The 21,392-nt window shown below is 39.4% G+C and overlaps 1 protein-coding gene across 2 annotated transcripts in view; it reads right to left on the reverse strand.

The window, feature by feature from the left end:
• LOC130082917 (Kv channel-interacting protein 1-like) overlaps positions 1-21,392 on the reverse strand; it is a 50,921-nt gene that overhangs the window by 6,733 nt on the left and 22,796 nt on the right. The window contains exon 1 of one of the 2 annotated variants that reach the window (XM_056247840.1): positions 19,521-19,759. The exons of the other annotated variant lie outside the window; for it this stretch is intronic. Within the exon in view, the coding sequence (XP_056103815.1) occupies positions 19,521-19,578 (58 nt within the window). The 5' untranslated portion in view covers positions 19,579-19,759. Of the gene's footprint in view, positions 1-19,520; positions 19,760-21,392 lie in introns of those variants that run through there. 2 annotated transcript variants of the gene reach the window in all.

Here is a 21,392-nt window from a genome sequence, read left to right on the forward strand (position 1 = left end):
AGGGCAAACGAACCCACACACCTCCATTTCTTTTTGGTAAAGAAACTCAGATGACTCAGGTGTTTCAAGATACTCACACACACACACACACACACACACACACACACACACACACACACACACACACACACACACACACACACACACACACACACACACACACACACACACACACACACACACACACACACACACACACACACACGGGCCCCCTGCAGGCCCTGTGTCATCTCTGGAGAAGTGATTGTGGGTAGAGAGGCAGATGGGGTGATGGGGGAAATCAGTAGAACGAATGAAAATGGCCATGGGTAGCTTGGGGGAAGACCTTCATCTTTCACAGAACACTGGAGAGCCATTGAATCTCGTTTAATGCCCCAGCCCTTTATAAATCCTCTCTCTGGTTTTCACACACACACACACACACACACACACACACACACACACACACACACACACACACACACACACACACACACACACACACACACACACACACACACACACACACACACATTTTAACCTCCAGTATGCCCTCAAACTCAAACACATAAAGATGTGCATTTATATACCCACAAAGTGTTGTTGCTTACATATAGGTAAAGGTTTGTAGTATTTGGGATGTTAAATTACTCTCTTTGTTTGAGTTTGTTAAATGGATCGTTAAATGTGCAGAGGGATCAATAAGAAATCCATTCGTAGACTGATTTCCCTGAAGTGTCTGAACATTGTGCAGCTTTCAAAAGCTCAGTTAGAAGCGATCCATCGTGTCACTTTTGCCTCAACCAATTGTGTGATTCTGGGGCGTGGGCTATGTACCTGCAATAAGATAAGAAGGAGCTGCAAATGTAAATGGTGTGTGCTTGAATTCACATCGGATATTGTGCCACTGAGTTGGTCAAAATCTAAAGTTCTCTGTTTGATAGGCTCCGAACTATTTTGAATTAAAGGTGCAGTATGTCATATTGAAAGCTAGCTAGCGGTTGAAATGGATACTGCAGTTCAAATTGTAAATACTGGAGAGTTGTTTCCCCTGCCCCCTCCTCAGACTTTGCTCATGCGGGTTGCCAGTTTGAGGACACGCAACAGCAGCGAGCGCAATAGGCTCTATGCACGATCGCTTCAGTGTTTTGTCTCAGCCCGCCCAGTTACATCCGGTGCTGCGTCGCAAACCGTTTTTGCATTAGGTGGAAATAATGGAAAATTACACTCGCTGTTTACAAGAACTTCCAGCGGTTAACGTGAGTGATGTTAACAATATTGTGAGGCAGTTAGCTGTAAGAGTAAGAAAGAGAACGGCATTAAATTATATATTTCGAGCTACATCGACAACTTTGAGGGCGAGTAATCTCTCATATCATGCGAAATCCGACTAGCGTAACAGTTTCTAAAATTGTTGTCTCGTTTCTGAGAAAATGAATTTTATTAAAGTTTGGCCGCTAGTACACTTCGCTATAGAACGCGCTATGCGGAGGTAAAGACACTGGCAGCAGCGTTAGTGCATAGAGCCTGTTGACAATGGAAGACGATGATTACACACTGTTAGCTGATGAGTCGATTTATCTTTTTAAAGGGTCATGAAACCCCCCTCTTTCAGCTCAAGTCTAGCTCACAATCTTTTTGAAAAATGCAACTTAAATGGGCGTGGATGGCTGTGAGAATGGCCATCACTGTCATCGCCAGTATCCCATGCATATCGACTGTCACTAAGCAGTAGTAAAACGTGAGGAAATGCTAGATTTTTTTATAGCTGGCAAAGTTAAAGTCTTATGAAATACGACACTTTATTATTGTCCTTTCAAAAGTAACTGAATGCCCTGCAATATTAGCCTACAGTAATCATAATTCTATTGAGAACATATTACAGTATTTCTGAATTGCTAAAACACTAAAATCCATTTGCAAAACCAAAGTCACAAGTGTACAAGCCACTTTATTGATTGAATCACACAGTTTGCAGAACTTTAAACACTTCTCATGTGGTTAGACACAACTAGCAAATCGGAATCACTCTTTGTGCAAAACTGTAAACACATTGTCATTCACAAAGCACATGTAGCATTGTGGTGCACTTCAACTCAGAATGCACAACCCAGCCCTCAAAAGTGAAACACAAGCAACACACTGTTGTCATCGGTAACACACAGGCACTCAAAATTGAACACATCTGTTTCAAATCAGTAATGGATATATCTGGATATAAAGCCATGTCAAATCCAAATGGCATGTGTGATTTTCACAATGGAGGGCATGAGAGAAGGAGGAAGTGGAAGTGGAAGAGGAGGAGGAGGAAGAGACAGAGGAGGTAGAGACAGAGGAGGAAGAGATGGAGGAGGAGGTAGAGACAGAGGAGGAAGAGACAGAGGAGGAGGAAGAGACAGAGGAAGAGACAGAGGAGGAAGAGACAGAGGAGGAAGAGATGGAGGAGGAGGAGGAGGTAGAGACAGAGGAGGAAGAGACAGAGGAGGAAGAGATGAAGGAGGAGGAGGAGGTAGAGACAGAGGAGGAAGAGACAGAGGAGGAAGAGATGGAGGAGGAAGAGATGAAGGAGGAGGAGGAGGTAGAGACAGAGGAGGAAGAGACAGAGGAGGAAGAGATGGAGGAGGAGGAGGAGGTAGAGACAGAGGAGGAAGAGACAGAGGAGGAAGAGATGAAGGAGGAGGAGGAGGTAGAGACAGAGGAGGAAGAGACAGAGGAGGAAGAGATGGAGGAGGAGGAGGAGGTAGAGACAGAGGAGGAAGAGACAGAGGAGGAAGAGATGAAGGAGGAGGAGGAGGTAGAGACAGAGGAGGAAGAGATGGAGGAGGAGGAGGAGGAGGTAGAGACAGAGGAGGAAGAGATGAAGGAGGAGGAGGAGGTAGAGACAGAGGAGGAAGAGACAGAGGAGGAAGAGATGGAGGAGGAGGTAGAGACAGAGGAGGAAGAGACAGAAGAGGAGGAGGAAGAACAAGAGCCATCATTTCCAATGAAATTAGAGAAACAATCCATGTTCTGGTTCATGGAATGAGGGAAGCAGGACTCCGTGTTCAACCAAATATAAGCAGGTTCTCTGTGGCCTCCATTGTCAGGACATTCAGAGAAGAGAACAGGGAAGTGTACTATCATTTGTGCTCCCTCAAACTTACAGTACAGTATGTACAGTTGTGGAATGTCTCAGTAAATTACTGTAACATATCCAAAAAAATTGGCCCTTTTCTTGCAGTATTACATTCAAACTAATAGTAGTATTACATAAAAAGAATAGTTTTTTATGTATTGTACATATTTGGTGACATTTCAATGCATTAGGCCTGTCTGTACAATTCTAACAAGAGGTTTTATTTGCTAGAATTGAAAGACTGCCACATGCCGGTGGAAGGAGGTATGTTCTCACAACAGCAGGAGACCATTATTGTCCATATGGTCCTTCATTTGAGAGAAATTTGATTCCAAAACATTGCTTGCTATCGATCTGCTGCATATTTTGTTTGTGACTACATTTATATGTGTGCTGGATTGTGCAAGTACTTCATAATAAATATAATTTTCCCCCTTCTCTGCCCTGAGTGCAGTGTTTTGCATTTATCTCTGTAGTGTGTAATGACTGCTGTGTAGTGTTTATGGATTAGCTGGATGTGTGTGTTATCTGAAAACAGTGTTTGGTTTTGGGTAAAGATAACATAGTTCTGAAGCAATTGTTTGATATAGCAAGACAAGTCAAAGGTTTTGACAGTGTAGCTTAAGTTTGGAGATTTGTGTTTAAGGTTTTGAGAAAGCGAGAGAAACATTCAAAAAATGTGTTTTAGCAATTCAGAAATACTGTAATGTAGGCTACATGTATAATTATAATGTCATTATAAAATATATAGTTGTTTATAGACACCACATATATTTGAAAATTATTCATTTTCCGCTTAAAAAAAAAAAATTCCGTGCATAGCCTAGATCTACGCGCCCCCTGAACCCACATAATAAAGATGGCTATGTGGAGGTGGATGACTTCTCATTTTAGACACACACACACACACACACACCTCTGAAGGGATAGAAAAGTCCCCGGGACTTGGTACCGCATCACTCGCAAGATGCAACCTGCATTGGTTGTCAACAAGGCGAAGTCCACAATTCGGGCAAAATGTTTGCGGCACACACGTTTAGATGTGTCCGTGGTTGATAGAAAACCAACCGCCCGGAGCCAGAGCCTAGCCCGGGCAGCATCGCGGGGAAACATATTCAACCCAATTGGACTTTTGCACCACGAAAACAAACACTTGCGTGCGTCCCATGATTTCCTCTCTCATCTACTACGCGATATCACAGTTTGACATGTCTGTCATTGGAAAGATCCACGTGGTGTCATGAATAATTAAGAGATGGTGTCTTCTCATAGGATATGAAAACTCAGTCTCAATTATGAGACACCGATGAGTCATCAATGCACTCACAGTGCACTGCCACGTCACACCCTGTGATGAAGATTTTAAACCCGGAAGACGAAAAAAGCGAAAAAACCCTCAAATTTAACCATTTTAACCCTACTATTAAATCTAACTGATGCTAACATTGTCTGTGAAGTTTAAGCTCAAAATACCCCACAGAATTTTTTTATAGCATGTTAAAATTCACTTTTTAAGGGTGAGCAAAAACGTGCTGCTGTTTTTGTGCGTGTCCCTTTAAATGCAAATGAGCTGCTGCTCCCTGCACAGAGGGTGGAGCTTCAAGAGCTTGTAGCTTTGATGACCTCAGACACGCACTGGAAATTTCAAAAACTTTTAGCCTTTTATGTTCAAACCGGAGTCAAAGATGTAGAGACTTCAAGAAGAAGTGACAACATATAGAATGCAATAGGCCATTTCTGAATGGTTAGTTGATGAATTTAAATAGCTGATGTGGAGTGAACCATCTTCTAGTCATTGATTAGCATATTCTGTCATGATAATCTATAAATCGTGTTCCCGGGGCAGTGATTATGTAAATTTCAGTGATGTACAGTAACTAACCCTTAAAGAAGCTCTTTATAGTCCCTACCAGCTGTTTGTGATCCTTAAAAAGCTATTTCTGCAAAATAAAATATCTCCCTTTGCTTTACACTTTGAGCGTTGTAACTTTGCAGATGTTGTTTATGCTCAAACAGCAACATTACATTCTAACTAAAGTTAAAAAAGTGAAATCATAATCAACCACCCTTTAATATCCTGCCTTTCATAGAGATTTTTAGATGGATGCCTAGGCTTTTTAGTTCAGTAGAATCTGCGATCTCTGACCCAGTTCGCTCGCTTTTTTTTTCTTCCCCCAACTGGCAACCTGTGGTGTCAAAATACAATTAAATACTAGCCTACTATTAATATTATTATACTATAGGCTATAATAGCCTATATTCGCACAGACCAAAACAAAGACATTCTGACACGGAATGCACATTTCAAAGTAGCCTATAGAATAACTGGCTGTAGCATTGTTTTTCTGAGAAATAAGTATTTGAACTAAGCATGTTTCCTAAATATCTGCAAACATATTACGGTATTTTTATTCTTTAGTGCTGTAAAGTGAAAAAATTACATACAGCACCTTTAAACTGTCAATGACAATATATTACCTCCATTTTCCCCTTTACTCAACATATGGCCACAATAGCCCTGTGATTTATAGCACAGCCTGTAACAGCTCTCAGTCACTAATGAGTTTTATTCCTTCTTTTTTTCCTGCACACAGCTCTCAACACTGTCCCTTTTTCCTGAACACATAAATGCACCATCACAGTCACACAAGAATGATAAAGAATAATCACCTCTCTAGCCATTTCAGACTAGTTTGGACAAATTATGGAAAACAAATAAATTGATGATTTCATGTTTATCACAGCAAAAGTCCTGCTCAGAGTAGTATGAATTTCTAGGTTATTACAGGCTGGTTTATGCTGGTTGACTGAGGGCATTATCCGGGGACCGGGGACATTATCATCCAAAATACAACATACAATTATTGAAAAATAATGCTGTTGTCAGAGTTTGTCTCCCTTTTTTCTGTTCTATTCCTTGGAAAGTTCGGTCAGTGTGGACATATTTCACTCAGGTGTGTCTACTACACCGCCTATGATGCTGGTTATGTGTGAGTTAAATTCATCATAGCTAAAAATGCTCTAATGCTTTTCTTCCCAATTCCATGATTATCTTTGATAAAGAAATCAGTAAACAGTTAGCCTATGTCAAAGCTATGAGATGACATCTGAAGCCTTTTAATATTGTGCATGAATTATATGATGATGCTTTCTATCATTTTAGGAGTTTAACAGTCCCTGGTCATCATACTTACACCATTTGAAAAGAGCATGTCAGCATTCTTATAAACATCTTCTTTTTGTGTTCCACAGATAAAAGAAAGCCATAAGGATTTGGAACGACATGAAGGTGAGTTAATGATGACAGAATCATTGTAGTATTATCTTAAAACACAACACACTCTCAGTCAAATCCCAATCTTTTCTTTGCACCAGCTATTTTCAGATCCTTCAGCTTGCTCTTCATTTTTTCGCCAGGCTTGTTTGCTTCAGTCTTAATCTCTAACAGATCTCTGACATTTTAAAACAAATTCTGTCTATTTGGAAAGACTGAAGCTATTATAACCAGTTCGACAAGATATGTTTGTGATGGAGAATATAAGCTTGAATCTGGACTGAATGTGTCTTGAACAACTCCCAGACATTTTCCGATCTGTCTGATAACTGTGATAAGAATGTACTATAGTGAATATATCTCACTGGAATGATGTGAAGCTTCTAACTCAACAGGGCAGCCCCTCATTTCATCAGTCTTAATTATCACCTCTCTTCTTTTTAACACATGCAAACTGATGTGACAGTGAGAATGACAATGGAATTTGAGAGAAAACCAGGGAAACATAAATATGTAGAAAGGCAGAGAGCATTATCTGCACAATTAATGTGTATTACAAACGTATATTTTATTTTATATTTATATTATTTTATATTCTTAATTTAATTTAAAATATTTTTTTATGTTATTTTATTACTGTCACTGTTGTGTGTGTGTGTGTGTGTGTGTGTGTGTGTGTGTGTGTGTGTGTGTGTGTGTGTGTGTGTGTGTGTGTGTGTGTGTGTGTGTTTTGTTAAAACAATCATGGCAATAAATTACTTGGAAATTGAAATTGAAAATGGAAAAGACGGCTATTACACAAAAGACAATGGGTTGAAGATGTGTGTTTTCAGTATGGGAAAACAGAGAGATCAGTTGAAAGATGGAATAGGAGAGAGACATTAGCACAGGAAAAAAATTGTCTGGGAGAGCAGAAGTGCAACAGAACACAGCGTGTGTCTGAAACTCTCTCTCTTCATCCATCCATTTCTCTCTCTTCCTCTTTAATGCTTAAAACAGCAACAAAGTCCTTGAAAACAGCAGCAGTAGGAACACTAAAATAAACTTTAAAGACACATTCTCCATTCAAGCTGTTATTAGTGCCATTAGAGTGCTTCCTCTAGCACAGAGATAGATGAAAGTTTAAAACAACATCAGCACAAGCCTTCTTGTCTTGTTACGATGTCTATCTTTTATTGATTTTATTACTGAGATGATCTCTTAAATTAATTATGTTCCATCTGAACTCATTAGGAAATCACTGGAGATTGAAATTGGTTAACTCCAAGCAAATTGTAATGAAAATCTGTTATGACAAAAATGAAAATGAGATGTTTTTACCAGTGCAGAGATCATCGTTTGACATGTAACTAATGACACACTATAACGTATGGTTGCAAATGAAAACCAGTAATTAATTATGATTGTAGAGTGTTGTATTTTATTTTATTAGCTAATTCAGTGTCAAATATGAGCATTTTAATGAGCCAATTATAAAGACAGGTTAAATCAAGTTGGCTGACATTCTTCTCAGTACAGGCCAAGTGTAAGAAAACAAATAATTCCAGTTCAGCATTTTGGGGTTATGTATAAGACTCTAATTTAGAAGCCAGCCTTTGACGTCAAACTCAACTATATCCCGCTAAGAGGTAATTAACCAGAGCAAGCCGCCCACATTACGCAATGGAGCACACAGTGATCTATAGGGTTAGATGTCAGGGAAAAGTGACAAATAGCAAGCAAATAGTTAAACAGCAGGATGGATATTCATGAGCAGCTGCTGTAAAGGCAGTGTAAGTCACTTGTTACTGCAGATCTAAACTCCCCTCTTATTAGGACTGGGGTTGAGTCACACCCCTCAGATAGAGACGAGAAGCCAAGCAAAGGGATCTCAGGCCAGTATAAAAGGTCTTGGATGGAGCAAAAGGAACTAAATACCATCTGCCAGATGGCAGCAGTTTCATTTAATTTTGCATTAAGAGTTTTTTGGTTAAAGGATTAGTTCACTTTTAACTCACCCCCATGTCATCCAAGATGTCCATGTCTTTCTTTCTTCAGTCGAAAAGAAATTAAGGTTTTTGATGAAAACATTCCAGGATTTTTCTCCATATAATGGACTTCAATGGTTGCCAAACGGTTCAAGGTCCAAAAGACAGTTTCAGTGCAAACTGCAAACTGTTCAAATGGTTTTAAATGACACCAGACGATGAATAAGGGTCTTATCAAGCGAAACGATCGCTCATTTAAAAAAAAAAAAAAACAACGTTTAAGTTTTATAAGCTCACATGCTCGCCTTTCTCTGTTCTGTGTAACTCTCCTGTTCGAACTCGTTCATCAAAATGAACAAATCTTTTTCCGAGTCAATTCGTTCATTTCGGTCGTTAAATGAATCAAATGACTCGAAAAAAAGATTTGTTCATTTTGATGAACGAGTTCGAACAGGAGAGTCACACAGAACAGAGCAAGGCGGGCATGTGAGCTTATAAAACTTAAACGTTGTTATTTATTTTTTAAATGAGCGATCGTTTCGCTTGATAAGACCCTTATTCATCGTCTGGAATCGTTTAAAGCCCTTTGAACAGTTTGCAGGTTGCACTGAAACCAGAGGTGGGTAGTAACGAAGTACATTTACTTCGTTACATTTACTTGAGTATTTTTTTGGAAAATTTGTACTTTTAAGAGTAGATTTAATTGTGGGTACTTTTACTTTAACTCGAGTAGATTTCTAATGAAAAAACTGTACTTTTACTTCGTTACGTTTGGCGACGTTCCTCTCGTTACTTTATTTTAATGCAATATGTTGTTAAAAGCGTACGTAGTTTATTCTAAGCGCGCGCTCTCTCTTTTTTCTGGGCATGAGCGATGCTTAATTCACAAATGAATCACTCTTTTGAGTCGATTCTGTTCAAAGACTTCATCAAACAAGTTGGGCAGATCTGTCTAAATCGGTTTGCGAATCAGTTTGAATGATCTGTTCAGTTTCCTGCACGCACTGAATCGTCTCGGAGTCGTAACAGGAAGATTTAAGAACATCAAGAACGTTGTATGAAGTGGCGGTCCATAGTCTACAGTACAGTCTAGAAAGTAAATCTGCAAATGCATCATATTTTTTGCCAGCGATGAAGATCTTTATTAGTTGAACTTGAACATCGTATGTTACTTCGTAAGCTGTCTGTGAATGAATGATTCCACACGACGATACATTCGATTTTATTCAGGTAATACATTTTACAACCAAACAGATTATTACGCCATATAGCATTACTACAAAGTATGGCATTACCCTTTTTTTGGACATATACATTACTTTATACATTAAATAAGCTATCATCGTCCAGTTTATGAATGTGTGTACACACACAATGAGTGTGTATTGCGCAGTGGCGTGCGAACTCGACTTGAAAACGAATGCCTTTGCCTGCCTTATTAGAATCAGTTAACCAGTTTAAAGATGCTTTCATAAATATAGCCTACATTTAAATACATTTTGGAGAACAGACAGAAGAAGATCCGTGCATTTGATCGTTGTTTATGTTGGGCATGACATGACTGCGAGCACATGTGCAGAGTTTTAACACTTTCTAATCTGTCAATGGTTCCCATCCCTTGAATGCAAAACTCCATAGAGTCACTTTATTCCGACATTGTCTAATAATCCAAATGTAGTTGTATAAGTTACTATACTATTATACAAACCAAAGGACAGCCAATGGTTTTCAGGCTATAGATATACAGAAATAATGTTTGTCTCTTCTGTTTTTGTTGCAAAGATAGCTTATCTAATTATGATAATAATAGTCATTTAAATGAAAAAAAAAATCTAAATAATATCATGTTACATATACAGTATATATAATATATATATATATATAGGCCTATGTGTAAACTAGTAACTAACTACTTGAGTAGTTTTTTCATTGGATACTTTTTTACTCTTACTCAAGTAACTTTTAAGATTATTACTTTTACTTTTACTTTGAGTAAATATTTCTATAAGTACTTGTACTTTTACTTGAGTACAGTTTTTGGATACTCTACCCACCTCTGACTGAAACTGTATTTTGGACCTTGGACCGTTTGGTGCCCAGTAAAGTGCATTATATGGAGAAAAATCCTGGAATGTTTTCATCAAAAACCTTAATTTCTTTTCGACTGAAGAAAGAAAGACATGGACAACTTGGATGACATGGGGGTGAGTAAATTATCAGCAAAAGTTTTTTAAAAGTGAACTACTCCTTTAAGAGATTGTTGAGGAATAGTTCACCCAAAAAAAAAACATCTGATTAAAACCACCAGTCGTATGCATTTAAATCACCCAGAGGGGTTGTGCGGAATTTAGAATTGAGAAATTGACTCCCTTTTAGTTCATGATTTGAAATGAATTAATTATACCCTAAAGGAAATTGAATTAGTGACAGGACGTGGAATTTATTGAATTATTATTCAACACAGGGTAATGCATTTTAGAGAAATCTGTTAAAATTCTATTTTAATGATGTATTGAAATAAATTATATTTACAGTTCTGTCGCTCTTTCAGTCAATAAGGCTTTTTTAAAGGCTTTAAAAATGTCAAGGATTTTTAATACTTTCCCCCAAAAACCTTCCCACAAGGCTTTGTTTTGACAAACTTGGCTTTTCTAGTTAAAAATGACAGTTATAAATGTATGTTTCTACTTAAGTTCATTTTAATATTTTTTTGTTACATTCTTTCTAATTGAAAATGAATTACATTCAAATTCAACATTTCAAGAGACACTTTATGATGCTTTTTATATTTGTGGAGCTCAACAGCATTGTACGGAACGGAGCAGCTTGGACATTTTACAAAATATCTTTTTTTGTGTTTTACAGAAGCAGGAAAATCACATAGACAAATGTGAAATATATAATCAAAATATTTTTGGGAGAATTATGCATTTCGAGCACTTCATAAATTTTATATATATATATATATATATATATATATATATATATATATATATATATATATATATATATATATATATAATGTATTTAAATGTTTAAGCACAGAGATTACGTTTTAATAGATTCCTGTTTATTTGCTGTGCTAATTTAGTGTATAATTTAGTGATTGGATGAATAAATGATACATATTACTCGAGTTTAACCATGATTAAACTTGTGATCCATGTGAATTGATCAAAAACAGTTGGAGTGCTGTATGTATAATGCTGTCATGTCGATCATAACATCCCATCATCTGCTGTACCAAGCATTAGAAAGCTGTCTCCATGACAACTACACCAGGGCGCATGTGAACAGGAGGGTTGATATGTGAGCAGAGTGTTAAAACAACCGCTCACGTACCAAGATGCCACACACACACACACTCTGTCGATGATGTTTATCAGTGAGGGACGAGGTTAAACCATCATTTGTAAACAGCAGACCGTGATGTGTTGCTTGTCTACTGCATATCTTCTCTGTTTCAACCATGCATCCATTCCATCCTCTTTCAGCTCTCTTGAAAGAGGAGGGAAAGATCACGTCTTTTTATAAGTGTTATCCATCACAAATAGGGCACTCTTTCTTTTCTTTGAGCGCTCTTTCAGTCCTTTCAGGGTCTGAGTTAGCCATTGATTTAGTGCTGTTGTTGATACTTCAAAACTCCTTATGTTTTAGTCTTTCTGAACAATAATGCAGCATTATTTATGTGAGTACAAGTCGGATAATCTGTCATTTGTCAACATACCTCTGGCTCTGGATGGTCTTTGTCTTGTCTGCATAGTCAATGTGCCCACTACTGCTCCCATGTTGTCACCGCAGAGACACGACGTTCAAACTAATAAGCGCTGAGTCCGCCAGTCTGTCTTTCTTTGTTGAAGCCCCTGCTCTTGTTTTCCTCTCCACTCTTCTCTTACTTGTCAGTGAATGAAGACAAGCTGGAATTTTCTTGCTAAAAGCATATGGTTGCTTCCTTGATGCCCCTCCCACAAATTTCCCTCCCTCTCACTCCCTTCATTTCTCTTTCTTTGCTCTCGCTCTGGCTGTTTCTGCTGGGTCCCGTTTGTTATTCGGTGTCAGGAACTGTTGCTCTGCATGATGGGAAGCAGTAGGAAGAGTTTGAGGATGAAATGCTAATTTCTATTGCACACGCATACACACACGCACACAGCAAGCAGATCTCTTCCTTATTGAATTACAATTTTTTAAACTGAATGTGGCAAGATGGATGATGACTTTCGTCTACACACTGCTGCTCTTATACGCACATACATTTGTTTTTCTATCTTAGTAGGACTGTTATATTGACCTCTATTGTTTTTATACTGAGCTAATGATGTGTATCCTCTAACCTTACATCTAAAACTAACAAACCATTTTTAAAGGGATAATTCACCCCAAAATGACAATTCTGTCATAATTGAGTCACTCTCGTGTTGCAAGCTGAAGCTCTGGTGCATGCAGTATGGACTACGTCCACGTCTCCTGTGGCCGCTAACCCTCTATGAAGTCCCGCTCTCAAAGGTGGAGAAGCTGGAGAGACTGGTCAGCTCATATATAAAGAAGTGGCTTGGCCTTCCCAGGTGCCTCAGCAGAATTGGGCTTTATGGCAAAGGGATGTTACACCTGCCCATTTCCAGTCTGACAGAGGAGTACAAGTGCACCAAAGTCAGACTGGAGATGATGCTGCTGGGTTCGAGTGATCCATTTGTAGCCCAAGCTGCCCCCATCCTGGCCACTGGGTGGAAGTGGACCCCATTTGCTCCAACTGAGCAGGCAAAGGCAGCACTCGGACACAAGGACATCGTGGGCTGAGTGCAGGAGGGGAGGAGTGGTCTTAGCCTTGGGACCAGTACACCAGCGTGGAGCAAGGCCTCTACATCTCAGAGACGCAAGCTGGTGGTCCAGGACGTACGTCGGGAGGAGGAAGCAGGAAGGTGTGCCCAAGCTGTGGCGCAGGCAAAGCAAGGGTAGTGGATGGCATGGAAAGGAGTGGAGAAGAGGAAGATCTCCTGGAATGAGTTGTGGGAGATGGAGGCATTCAGGGAAAGTTTTACCATCAGGGCTGCCTACGATGTCCTGCCTTCCCCCGCAAACCTAAGCCTTTGGTATGCCGAAGACAAGACCCCACGTGTGCTTTATGCCAGAGTCGAGCAACACTGAAGCACATATTAGTGGGATGCAAGACCAGCCTCACCCAAGGCCGGTATACCTGGCGGCACAACCAGGTGGTAAAGTGTCTTGCAGCAGTGCTGGAAAGTCAATGGACAAGTGTGAATGCCCTTCCTCTACCGTCATTCCGGTGGCAGCCGACACCATTTGTTCGAGAGGGCGAGGGTCAAGCCAGCCTCACCACCACAAGACCAGACACTGGGCAGCTGGGCAGAGCACAGGACTGGAAGCTGCTGGCAGACTTGGACAAGAAACTCTGCTTCCCAGCTGAGATCGCAGCTACCAACCAGCGACCAGACCTAGTTCTGCGGTCAGCCTCACTCAAGCTTGTCTACGTCATAGAGCTCACCGTGCCCTGGGAGGGTGCAGTGGAGGAGGCTAATGAACGGAAAAGGCTGAGATACGCTGAACTTGCAGCCGATGCGCAACAACAAGGCTGGAATGCGAACGTACGCCCAGTGGAAGTAGCCTGCAGAGGGTTCGTAGCCACCTCAACATCCAGGCTACTCGGGGAGATGGGAGTGCGAGGGAAGGCCCATCGGCAGGCAGTCAAAGACCTCTCCAGGGCTGCTGAAAAGGGGAGCCAGTGGCTGAAAAGAAAGGACTCCTCCTGGGCCTTCAAGTGAGTTGATGGCACCTAGCGAGTGAACCTGGGACGCTGGGATTCACTGCTGAACTCTTTGGAGGTGTCCTATCAGCGAAACACCGAAGAAGGAGGGCGCTCACTTGATAACTCAAAGGGTGCCATCACTCATTTGACCGTCCTACGAAGTCTCATCGGTGCCTCAAGTACACATTAATTGAGGGATATCAACATCTAGTCCTATACAACAGACCTTGTTTCAAACCTTATGTTTGTTTTTCTATTTTCTGTGAAATCTTCAACTGTTTATGTTCATACTATGTTTCATCCGTCATATACAATGAAAGTCACTGGTGGCCAAAACAACACTGGATCCTTAAAACTCAAAACTTTAAAAAATGATGACACAACTTTTTATTTTGAGTGAAATATCCAAAAATATTATCCCTTTAAAACTTTATTATTATTATTTATGGTGTTTATTTATTATTATTTGATTATTATTTTTGTATTATTATTTATTATTACTTATTGGTTAGTTTATCAAGTATTTTACCTTATAGGAACACTGTAAAAAACAAACAAAAAATAAACAGCCTCTGTGGTTGCCTGAAATTGACAATAAAAATATAGTGACAATGTTTCACGTATTATGGGATGGCATGTTAAAAGTTTAACAAATTATAAAAATTATAACCGAATACTGCATTTCATTATGTGATATAATGTTAATTTACCAAGCTACAAAAAAATCTGCTTTTTACTTTAAAGAAATAATAACCACTAAGTAAATAACAAAACTAAATCGAGTAAAAATAAATAACTAAAAATAAGAAACTAAATTGCTTACATATAAAATGTAGTCACGTGTCATGCAGGGAATCTCCTTTACCGTTTTCATCGTAAATTATTGTAATTCATACTTGCAAAAAACATACATTTGACAATATTGTATAGTAAAATTACAATTATAACAAATAAAGTTAAAACATTAAAATGTACAACTATTCTAACATGTTTTAGCATTTTTAGTCTTGTTTGTACAAACATTTTTTACAGTGTATCACTGGCTGGTCATTGCAAGATATTTCAGATTTTACTGCATTTGTGGAGTCATTTGGTCCCAATAATGTAGGGAAATCCTGTTCCACATATATCAAATGAGCTGTGGTACGGCTGTAAGTAGTTTGTTTTATCATCCATTGTTCATTTCCAGCCATTGTGCGCGACTCAGAAAAGAATGTTTCATGGATCAAGTAATTTTTAGTGTGAATGCACAAATGTGCTTTTTTGTTTTGTGTACTGTACATATACCATTTGAATGCATTGTAAAATGACCTATTGTTTGTTTCATGCTCTCCCTCATTAGTAGCGAACCGATCTAACAAACTTTTCTGAGTAAAAAGACGGACATAGAGATACAGAAAGATAGAGACTACAGAGGAAAAGAAATTGCCAATAAGGGATGTCTGAGTTTCAAAACAGCAGATCTGTAACCTTATTAATAATACAAAAAAGAAGAGACTTCAGATGGACAAGCTTTGGGCTGGGAGTGTAGAGAGAAGTTGAAGGTAATGAGTCATTCCTAATCAACCCTCACGACTGCGTATTACGCAAATCCCACAGGACTGACCTGAAAATCAGGCCAAGATATCCAGAGATATCCTCATTCTAGCACATACACATCTGCACTCCATCACCACAACCCTGTCTGCACTAAACTCTTTCTCTTTATCTAATACCACCTGTCTTACACAGGATAAAGACATTTGTAATGGTATTCTTCTTGCTTTGGCACTCGTCCATGGAAGAGAAACAATAATATCCAGCAAACGACTGGCATGTGTGAAATCCACTCAAGCAGGTGTAAGCCTCTTTTTCTCACTCAAAAAGTGTCTATGTTGGACTTTCTCTATTTAGACGCCTTATTGAATCTGCTAATGCACTTGGGGAGGTGGTTACTGATGATTTACTTACCCTTGGAAACATGCAATGGTCCGAAGAACAGCCTGAACCCTTGTATAGCTTTAAAATGAATCAAATACACCCAATATAAACCATGTATTTGAACTAAATTTGTAGTCAATTCAAGCATGTAGAAATTTTTTATTTTTTTATTTTTAAGAAGCTTTAAGTAACTGTAACGAATTAAAAGTAACTAATGACTTTAAGTAAATGTTACTTAGGTTGGTTTGTTATATTAAGTGTTATATTCCTCAAATATCACAAAATAGAAAAAAAAACTTTATTCATTTATTTATTTATTTATTGATTGATTATTAGAAAATTTCCAAGGTGTAAAATTAGGCGCTGTGTCCGAATACTACATAGTTAGCGAAAAACAGTACTGTATGTGAGCCGAGTATATGTCCAAATTCATAATATAAACAGTATTGGCGAAAAGTATTCAAATGACCTACTACTTCCGGTGAGATTCTGAAGTGCATTTGATGGACGCTTTACAATCCCATGAGGTCACGGGAGAGGATTTGTGAATGGAAGTGAAGTGACGCAACTGCCATAGGTCACATGACCATGACAATATGGCGGATATAGTAGGCTACTTCCAATTTGCATTCATACTACTGTTAAGACCCTAAGGCCCCATCCACACTACTGCGTTTTAGTTTAGAAACGGATAATTAAAACGAATACGATCTCCGTCCACACCAGCGTTTTAGCTGCGTATAGAATTGATCTCCGTCCACATTAAAACGACTGAAAACGCGGATCACGTGACCTTTCACCAACACTGGGCATGCGCGTGCCGGTGCAAACACAACTTCATTGATAAAATTATCCCACCATGCTCTGGGTTAACCCCAAACCGACGCTCCATGTACGGTCAACGCCGCCGCTGCACACGGGAATTGTCACAGATCGCTCGAATAATAGCTTGACTCCGGCGCATGTAGGCAGTTATAGCGTTGTAAAATGCAGAATTTACTTGTACAACAGCTGCTAGCAAAGATATAGGCCTACGCCATGACTGATGACACCCAATCATAGAGCCGAGCTGAGCCTCTACTACGTCATCGTTTCTAAAGTCCTCCGTTTTGACCCGTCTACACTAAAACGCCCTCCGGAGATTCAAAACGAAAAACGGGTCGGCAGCGTTTCTAAACTTCTCCGTTTTGGGTCTCCGTTTTTGCCGTTTTAGTCTGGACGGGAGGTGCAAACGTAGCAAAAGGTCTCCGTTTTTAAACGAAAACGCAGTAGTGTGGACGGGGCCTAAGGGTCATGTGTTTGGTTTGGTGTGTGTTCCTTTTCTCTCTCAGGTAGTGGCCCCTCCCCCCACGTCTCGGCTGTATGAGTGAGTGGCAGCAGGTGTGACTGATCAACACTCAGTGCTTGGAGGATAAGAAGGAAGGCTTGGTATTTTCTTCACAGTAGCTCTCTGTTTGTTTTGCCCTTGCTACCTCACTCTGATCGCACTGCAGACCAACCTCACTCAACCAGTGGGTTGAACACCAACTTGCATTTTTCGTGAGTTCAGAACAGTGTCCGGTTTTGTTTTTGTTTTTGTTAACCTCCTCAGTGGAGGGAGGACCCATAACCTCTGGTTATCTATCTATCAGACTGGCGCGTTTGTGACCGTGAGATCCGCTTAAGCGGCTGGCATTGGCGACATAGATTCCTAATGAATGAATAAAATATAAAGTAAAGAGTTAAATAGAACAATCAAATGTATTGCTAAACTATTATAGGTTTGACCAACAACCAATTGACAATCTAACCTAAATCCGAGGCCGTGATAAAATGGAGTCAGATAAAAGCTTAAATGGAATTAAATTACTTTGCCACGCAGAAAGACAATAACACAACGAGACCTTCCCCCGTTCTATCGGATGCCGATATTGGGCCGATCTAGACGGGCTTGCAAGCCTACGATTTTTGATGCAGCAAGGGTGACAGCTATTTAACACTACGATACTGGTTCATGCTCTAACTGTTTGTCAGCTTTATTTACAGCGTCGTTATTGATTTTGTTTAATAACTTGTTTTGTGATGTCTGGAATTCATTTTCTAGTTAGCTAAAAACTAAAATTACCTGTTAACTGTTACTGTTTGAAATGTATCTTAAAGTAAAGTCCACCAAGTACAACTATTCCTGAGTGAGTTAAACCTACACGTTTAACACAAACACAAATACAAACAGTATTTTAAAACAATAGTGCAGTCGCAGTGCATTATATATAGGCCATTCCTACAAACTACAAAACTAGAGAAACATATTTAAAGTTATTTATATTTAAACATATTTAAAACTGAAATCTCCTAGTGATCATCATCACAGTTTTTATCCCCAATGCATGAACCTGAAGTAGCGGCGTTCAGAAATCCAGCAGAAGTTATAGTCCGTCAGGGCTGAGTGCCATAGCTGACACATGCAGTTTGTGTCTCTAGTTATAAACTCACAGGCAGCTCCTGTAACTCCTGGGGATTTTACTGAAGACTTCAAACAAGCTTTCTGTCTTTCTGCCCAGAACTCGTAATCCTCTCGGCTCCTTAATCTTTCTTCAGGTCTCCGATGTGTGTATACGTGTGTGTTTGTGGATATGAAGTGTGGCTCTCTATTGCTCTTATGAGTGAGTATAAACACATGCTCACACATGTGAGTGCAGTGGTGTTGATTTGTTGATTTGCTTTGGTATTGTTTTAGCATATTCTGTAGCGCATTAAGGCTGTGGCGAATCAGAAATGGTAAATATGCATACAGTGTTGGTTAATTAGCCTTCAAGGCATAAATAATCTCTAACAATCCGCCTTCTCTTTTTCCTCTTTATGCATTTTCTTATTGCATACTTGCAGCCTGATCACTCCGCTTTTCAAATCGCCTCCTCCATCCTCTCAGCTCTGGGCGTTATAGGAGGTAATCATTTTGGAATAAATGGCCATGTAAAACTTTCATAACTCATAATGCCTTGTATGAAGCCCATGTCAGCATATTCCAACACATTCAATTCATCCTTCGCACATGCATTCTCATTTACTTTATTGAAACTAAAATTTGGCTAAATAAAATTGCTATTTGCTTGCCCTTTGAGATATAAATTCTGGAATTTGTGGAAGTGAATAAAAAAATTATTTAGTCTCTTTATTAACCATTTCCCCCTTTTAACACGGCCATAAAGAGGAGTTTTTTCTGTTTTAGCCAACTTCAAAGGCATTCTGTTGCAATTTTGTTCTCCAAAAATGATCTGGGTTAGAAACACACATGCAGACATTGAAGTCACACACTAAGTAGAACAAGATTATTAAGTGTAAAAAAAAAAAAGAAAGAAAAAAAGCATACACTCAAAAAAATCTATTGAAAATCATCCAAATGACACTGAATCTAATATCGTCTAATTCTCTCATCCTTCTCATCTATCTATCCTTCGATCTCACAAACCAATTACTCATTAGTGAACGTATTTCTATCTGGTTAATGTGTAAATTGGATCCTACCTGTCCTGTAGGTGACCTGTTTGGTGTGCATAGAGAAGGTCCCCAACACCACACCCATCTTCAACAGAGTTCTTCACTTTCCTCACTTTGATCTTGGTTTGAAAAAATTCACTATTCCTTGTTTTTGTATTTTATCCCCTGATTTTTCAACCCTCTCTCGCTCTCAGGGTTGTTGGTTACTTAGCTCTCACTGTCTCTGACTTTCCTCCGCGTTCTGTCTGTCTATCATGTGGACTCTGAAGGATGCTCATCATTTCCTGAGCTTTTATTGGGGGCTGAGAGAGAGAGAGAGAGAGAGAGAGGGAGAGGGTGAGAGATGGTGAGTGGTTCATATACTAGTGGAGAATGAGGGAGTGATACAACTAAGTAGTTAATAGGTCCATTCAGCAGTGAGTAAGAACACTCGTGGGTGCAGATATCTTTTATATCAGATATCTTTGTCCAGCAGTTATGAAAAGATGATTGTCTTCAGTCAGAGATTTAGTGAAGTGTGTAATATCTGTGGCACCAGCTTCATCAAACAAAATTGTAAAAATAAGGACTGTTTTCCAAACAGGTTTCCTAAACATTCCTTGTCTTCTATTGGTCAGTCAAACAGATTGCCCCGCCCCAAATTCACACCATTGGTTGAGCCAGTGCTGATGTTGTCGGGCTCGTCAGGATGCTCAAACAAAGAGCTTGTTTTGATTTCACTTTTTGGTGAAATCAGCCTACAAATAGCTTATTTGTGGTGCACATAACTTTTTTGGTCTGGTTCTCAAGGGAACGTTTTACGCGGCACACTTATCCTACAAGCCGTTGTCATCACTTTCCTCCTGACTGCTCTCCTCACTATCTTCTAACAATATTTGTTCACAATAGAAAGTTTATCTTTGTCAAAGCTGTATTTTAACATAAATGACAGACAACAGCAGGAATATTAAGCTGCTGTCACTTTAAGAACGAATGCACCAACCGAATATACTGATACACATCCAGTTTCTTTCTCAACTGTTCACTTACGACATAACCGAGATAATACTTGCTGAGATGGGTATTTTGACATAATTTTGTGTGTATATGTCCGTTCAAGCTCAAGTAAACGCGAAAGTGGAACTAATTTGGTGTTCGAGCGCTGTCTGAAACACCTCTCTCTCTCTCTCTCTCTCTCTCTCTCTCTCTCTCTCTCTCTCTCTCTCTCTCTCTCTCTCTCTCTCTCTCTCTCTCTCTCTCTCTCTCTCTCTCTCTCTCTCTCTCTGCGAAATCGAGTCCCGATTTTCGCCTCTTCTTCCACGTTTAAAATCATTTGAATGAGTAAATTGGCAAGACAAAACACGTCCAAATGATACACTTTCACTCTATGATGGTTAAACTTAGCATTTAATCCTCGAATCACATGCGTGCCAAACCATGGGGCCTGGTCCGTATCACGGATTAACTGTGATCCGTTGCACCCCTAATAATTCATGAACACACTTATCATCATAATTGCTATCTTACCAGAGATGGAGAAAAATCCTACTCCAGTAAGTAAACGTGCCCTGTCCCCAAAAATGCCAGAAATGTTGGTTTTCAAAAGCGCTTCCCGTTTTCTACTGTGCATTATTTATTTTTTACCACGCATGCACACCAGTTAGATGCATATTAAATCCTATAATGCCATCTTCACAAGATGTGAAATAAGTCTCGGATGTCCCCAGAGTGTGTATGTGAAGTTTTAGCTCAAAATACCCCACAGAAATTTTGTATAGAATGTTAAATGTTGTCACTTTCTGAGGATGAGCAAAAAACACAGCGTTTTTGTGTGTGTCCCTTTAAATGCAAACGAGCTGCTGCTCGCACAGAGGGCGGAGCTTCAAGAGCGCGCGTGTGTGTGTGTGTATGTGTGTGTGT

This window comes from Rhinichthys klamathensis, unplaced genomic scaffold (assembly GCF_029890125.1).
Source record: "Rhinichthys klamathensis goyatoka isolate OS25496 unplaced genomic scaffold, OSU_Roscu_1.1 h1tg000050l_1, whole genome shotgun sequence".
Taxonomy (NCBI): Eukaryota; Metazoa; Chordata; class Actinopteri; order Cypriniformes; family Leuciscidae; genus Rhinichthys; species Rhinichthys klamathensis.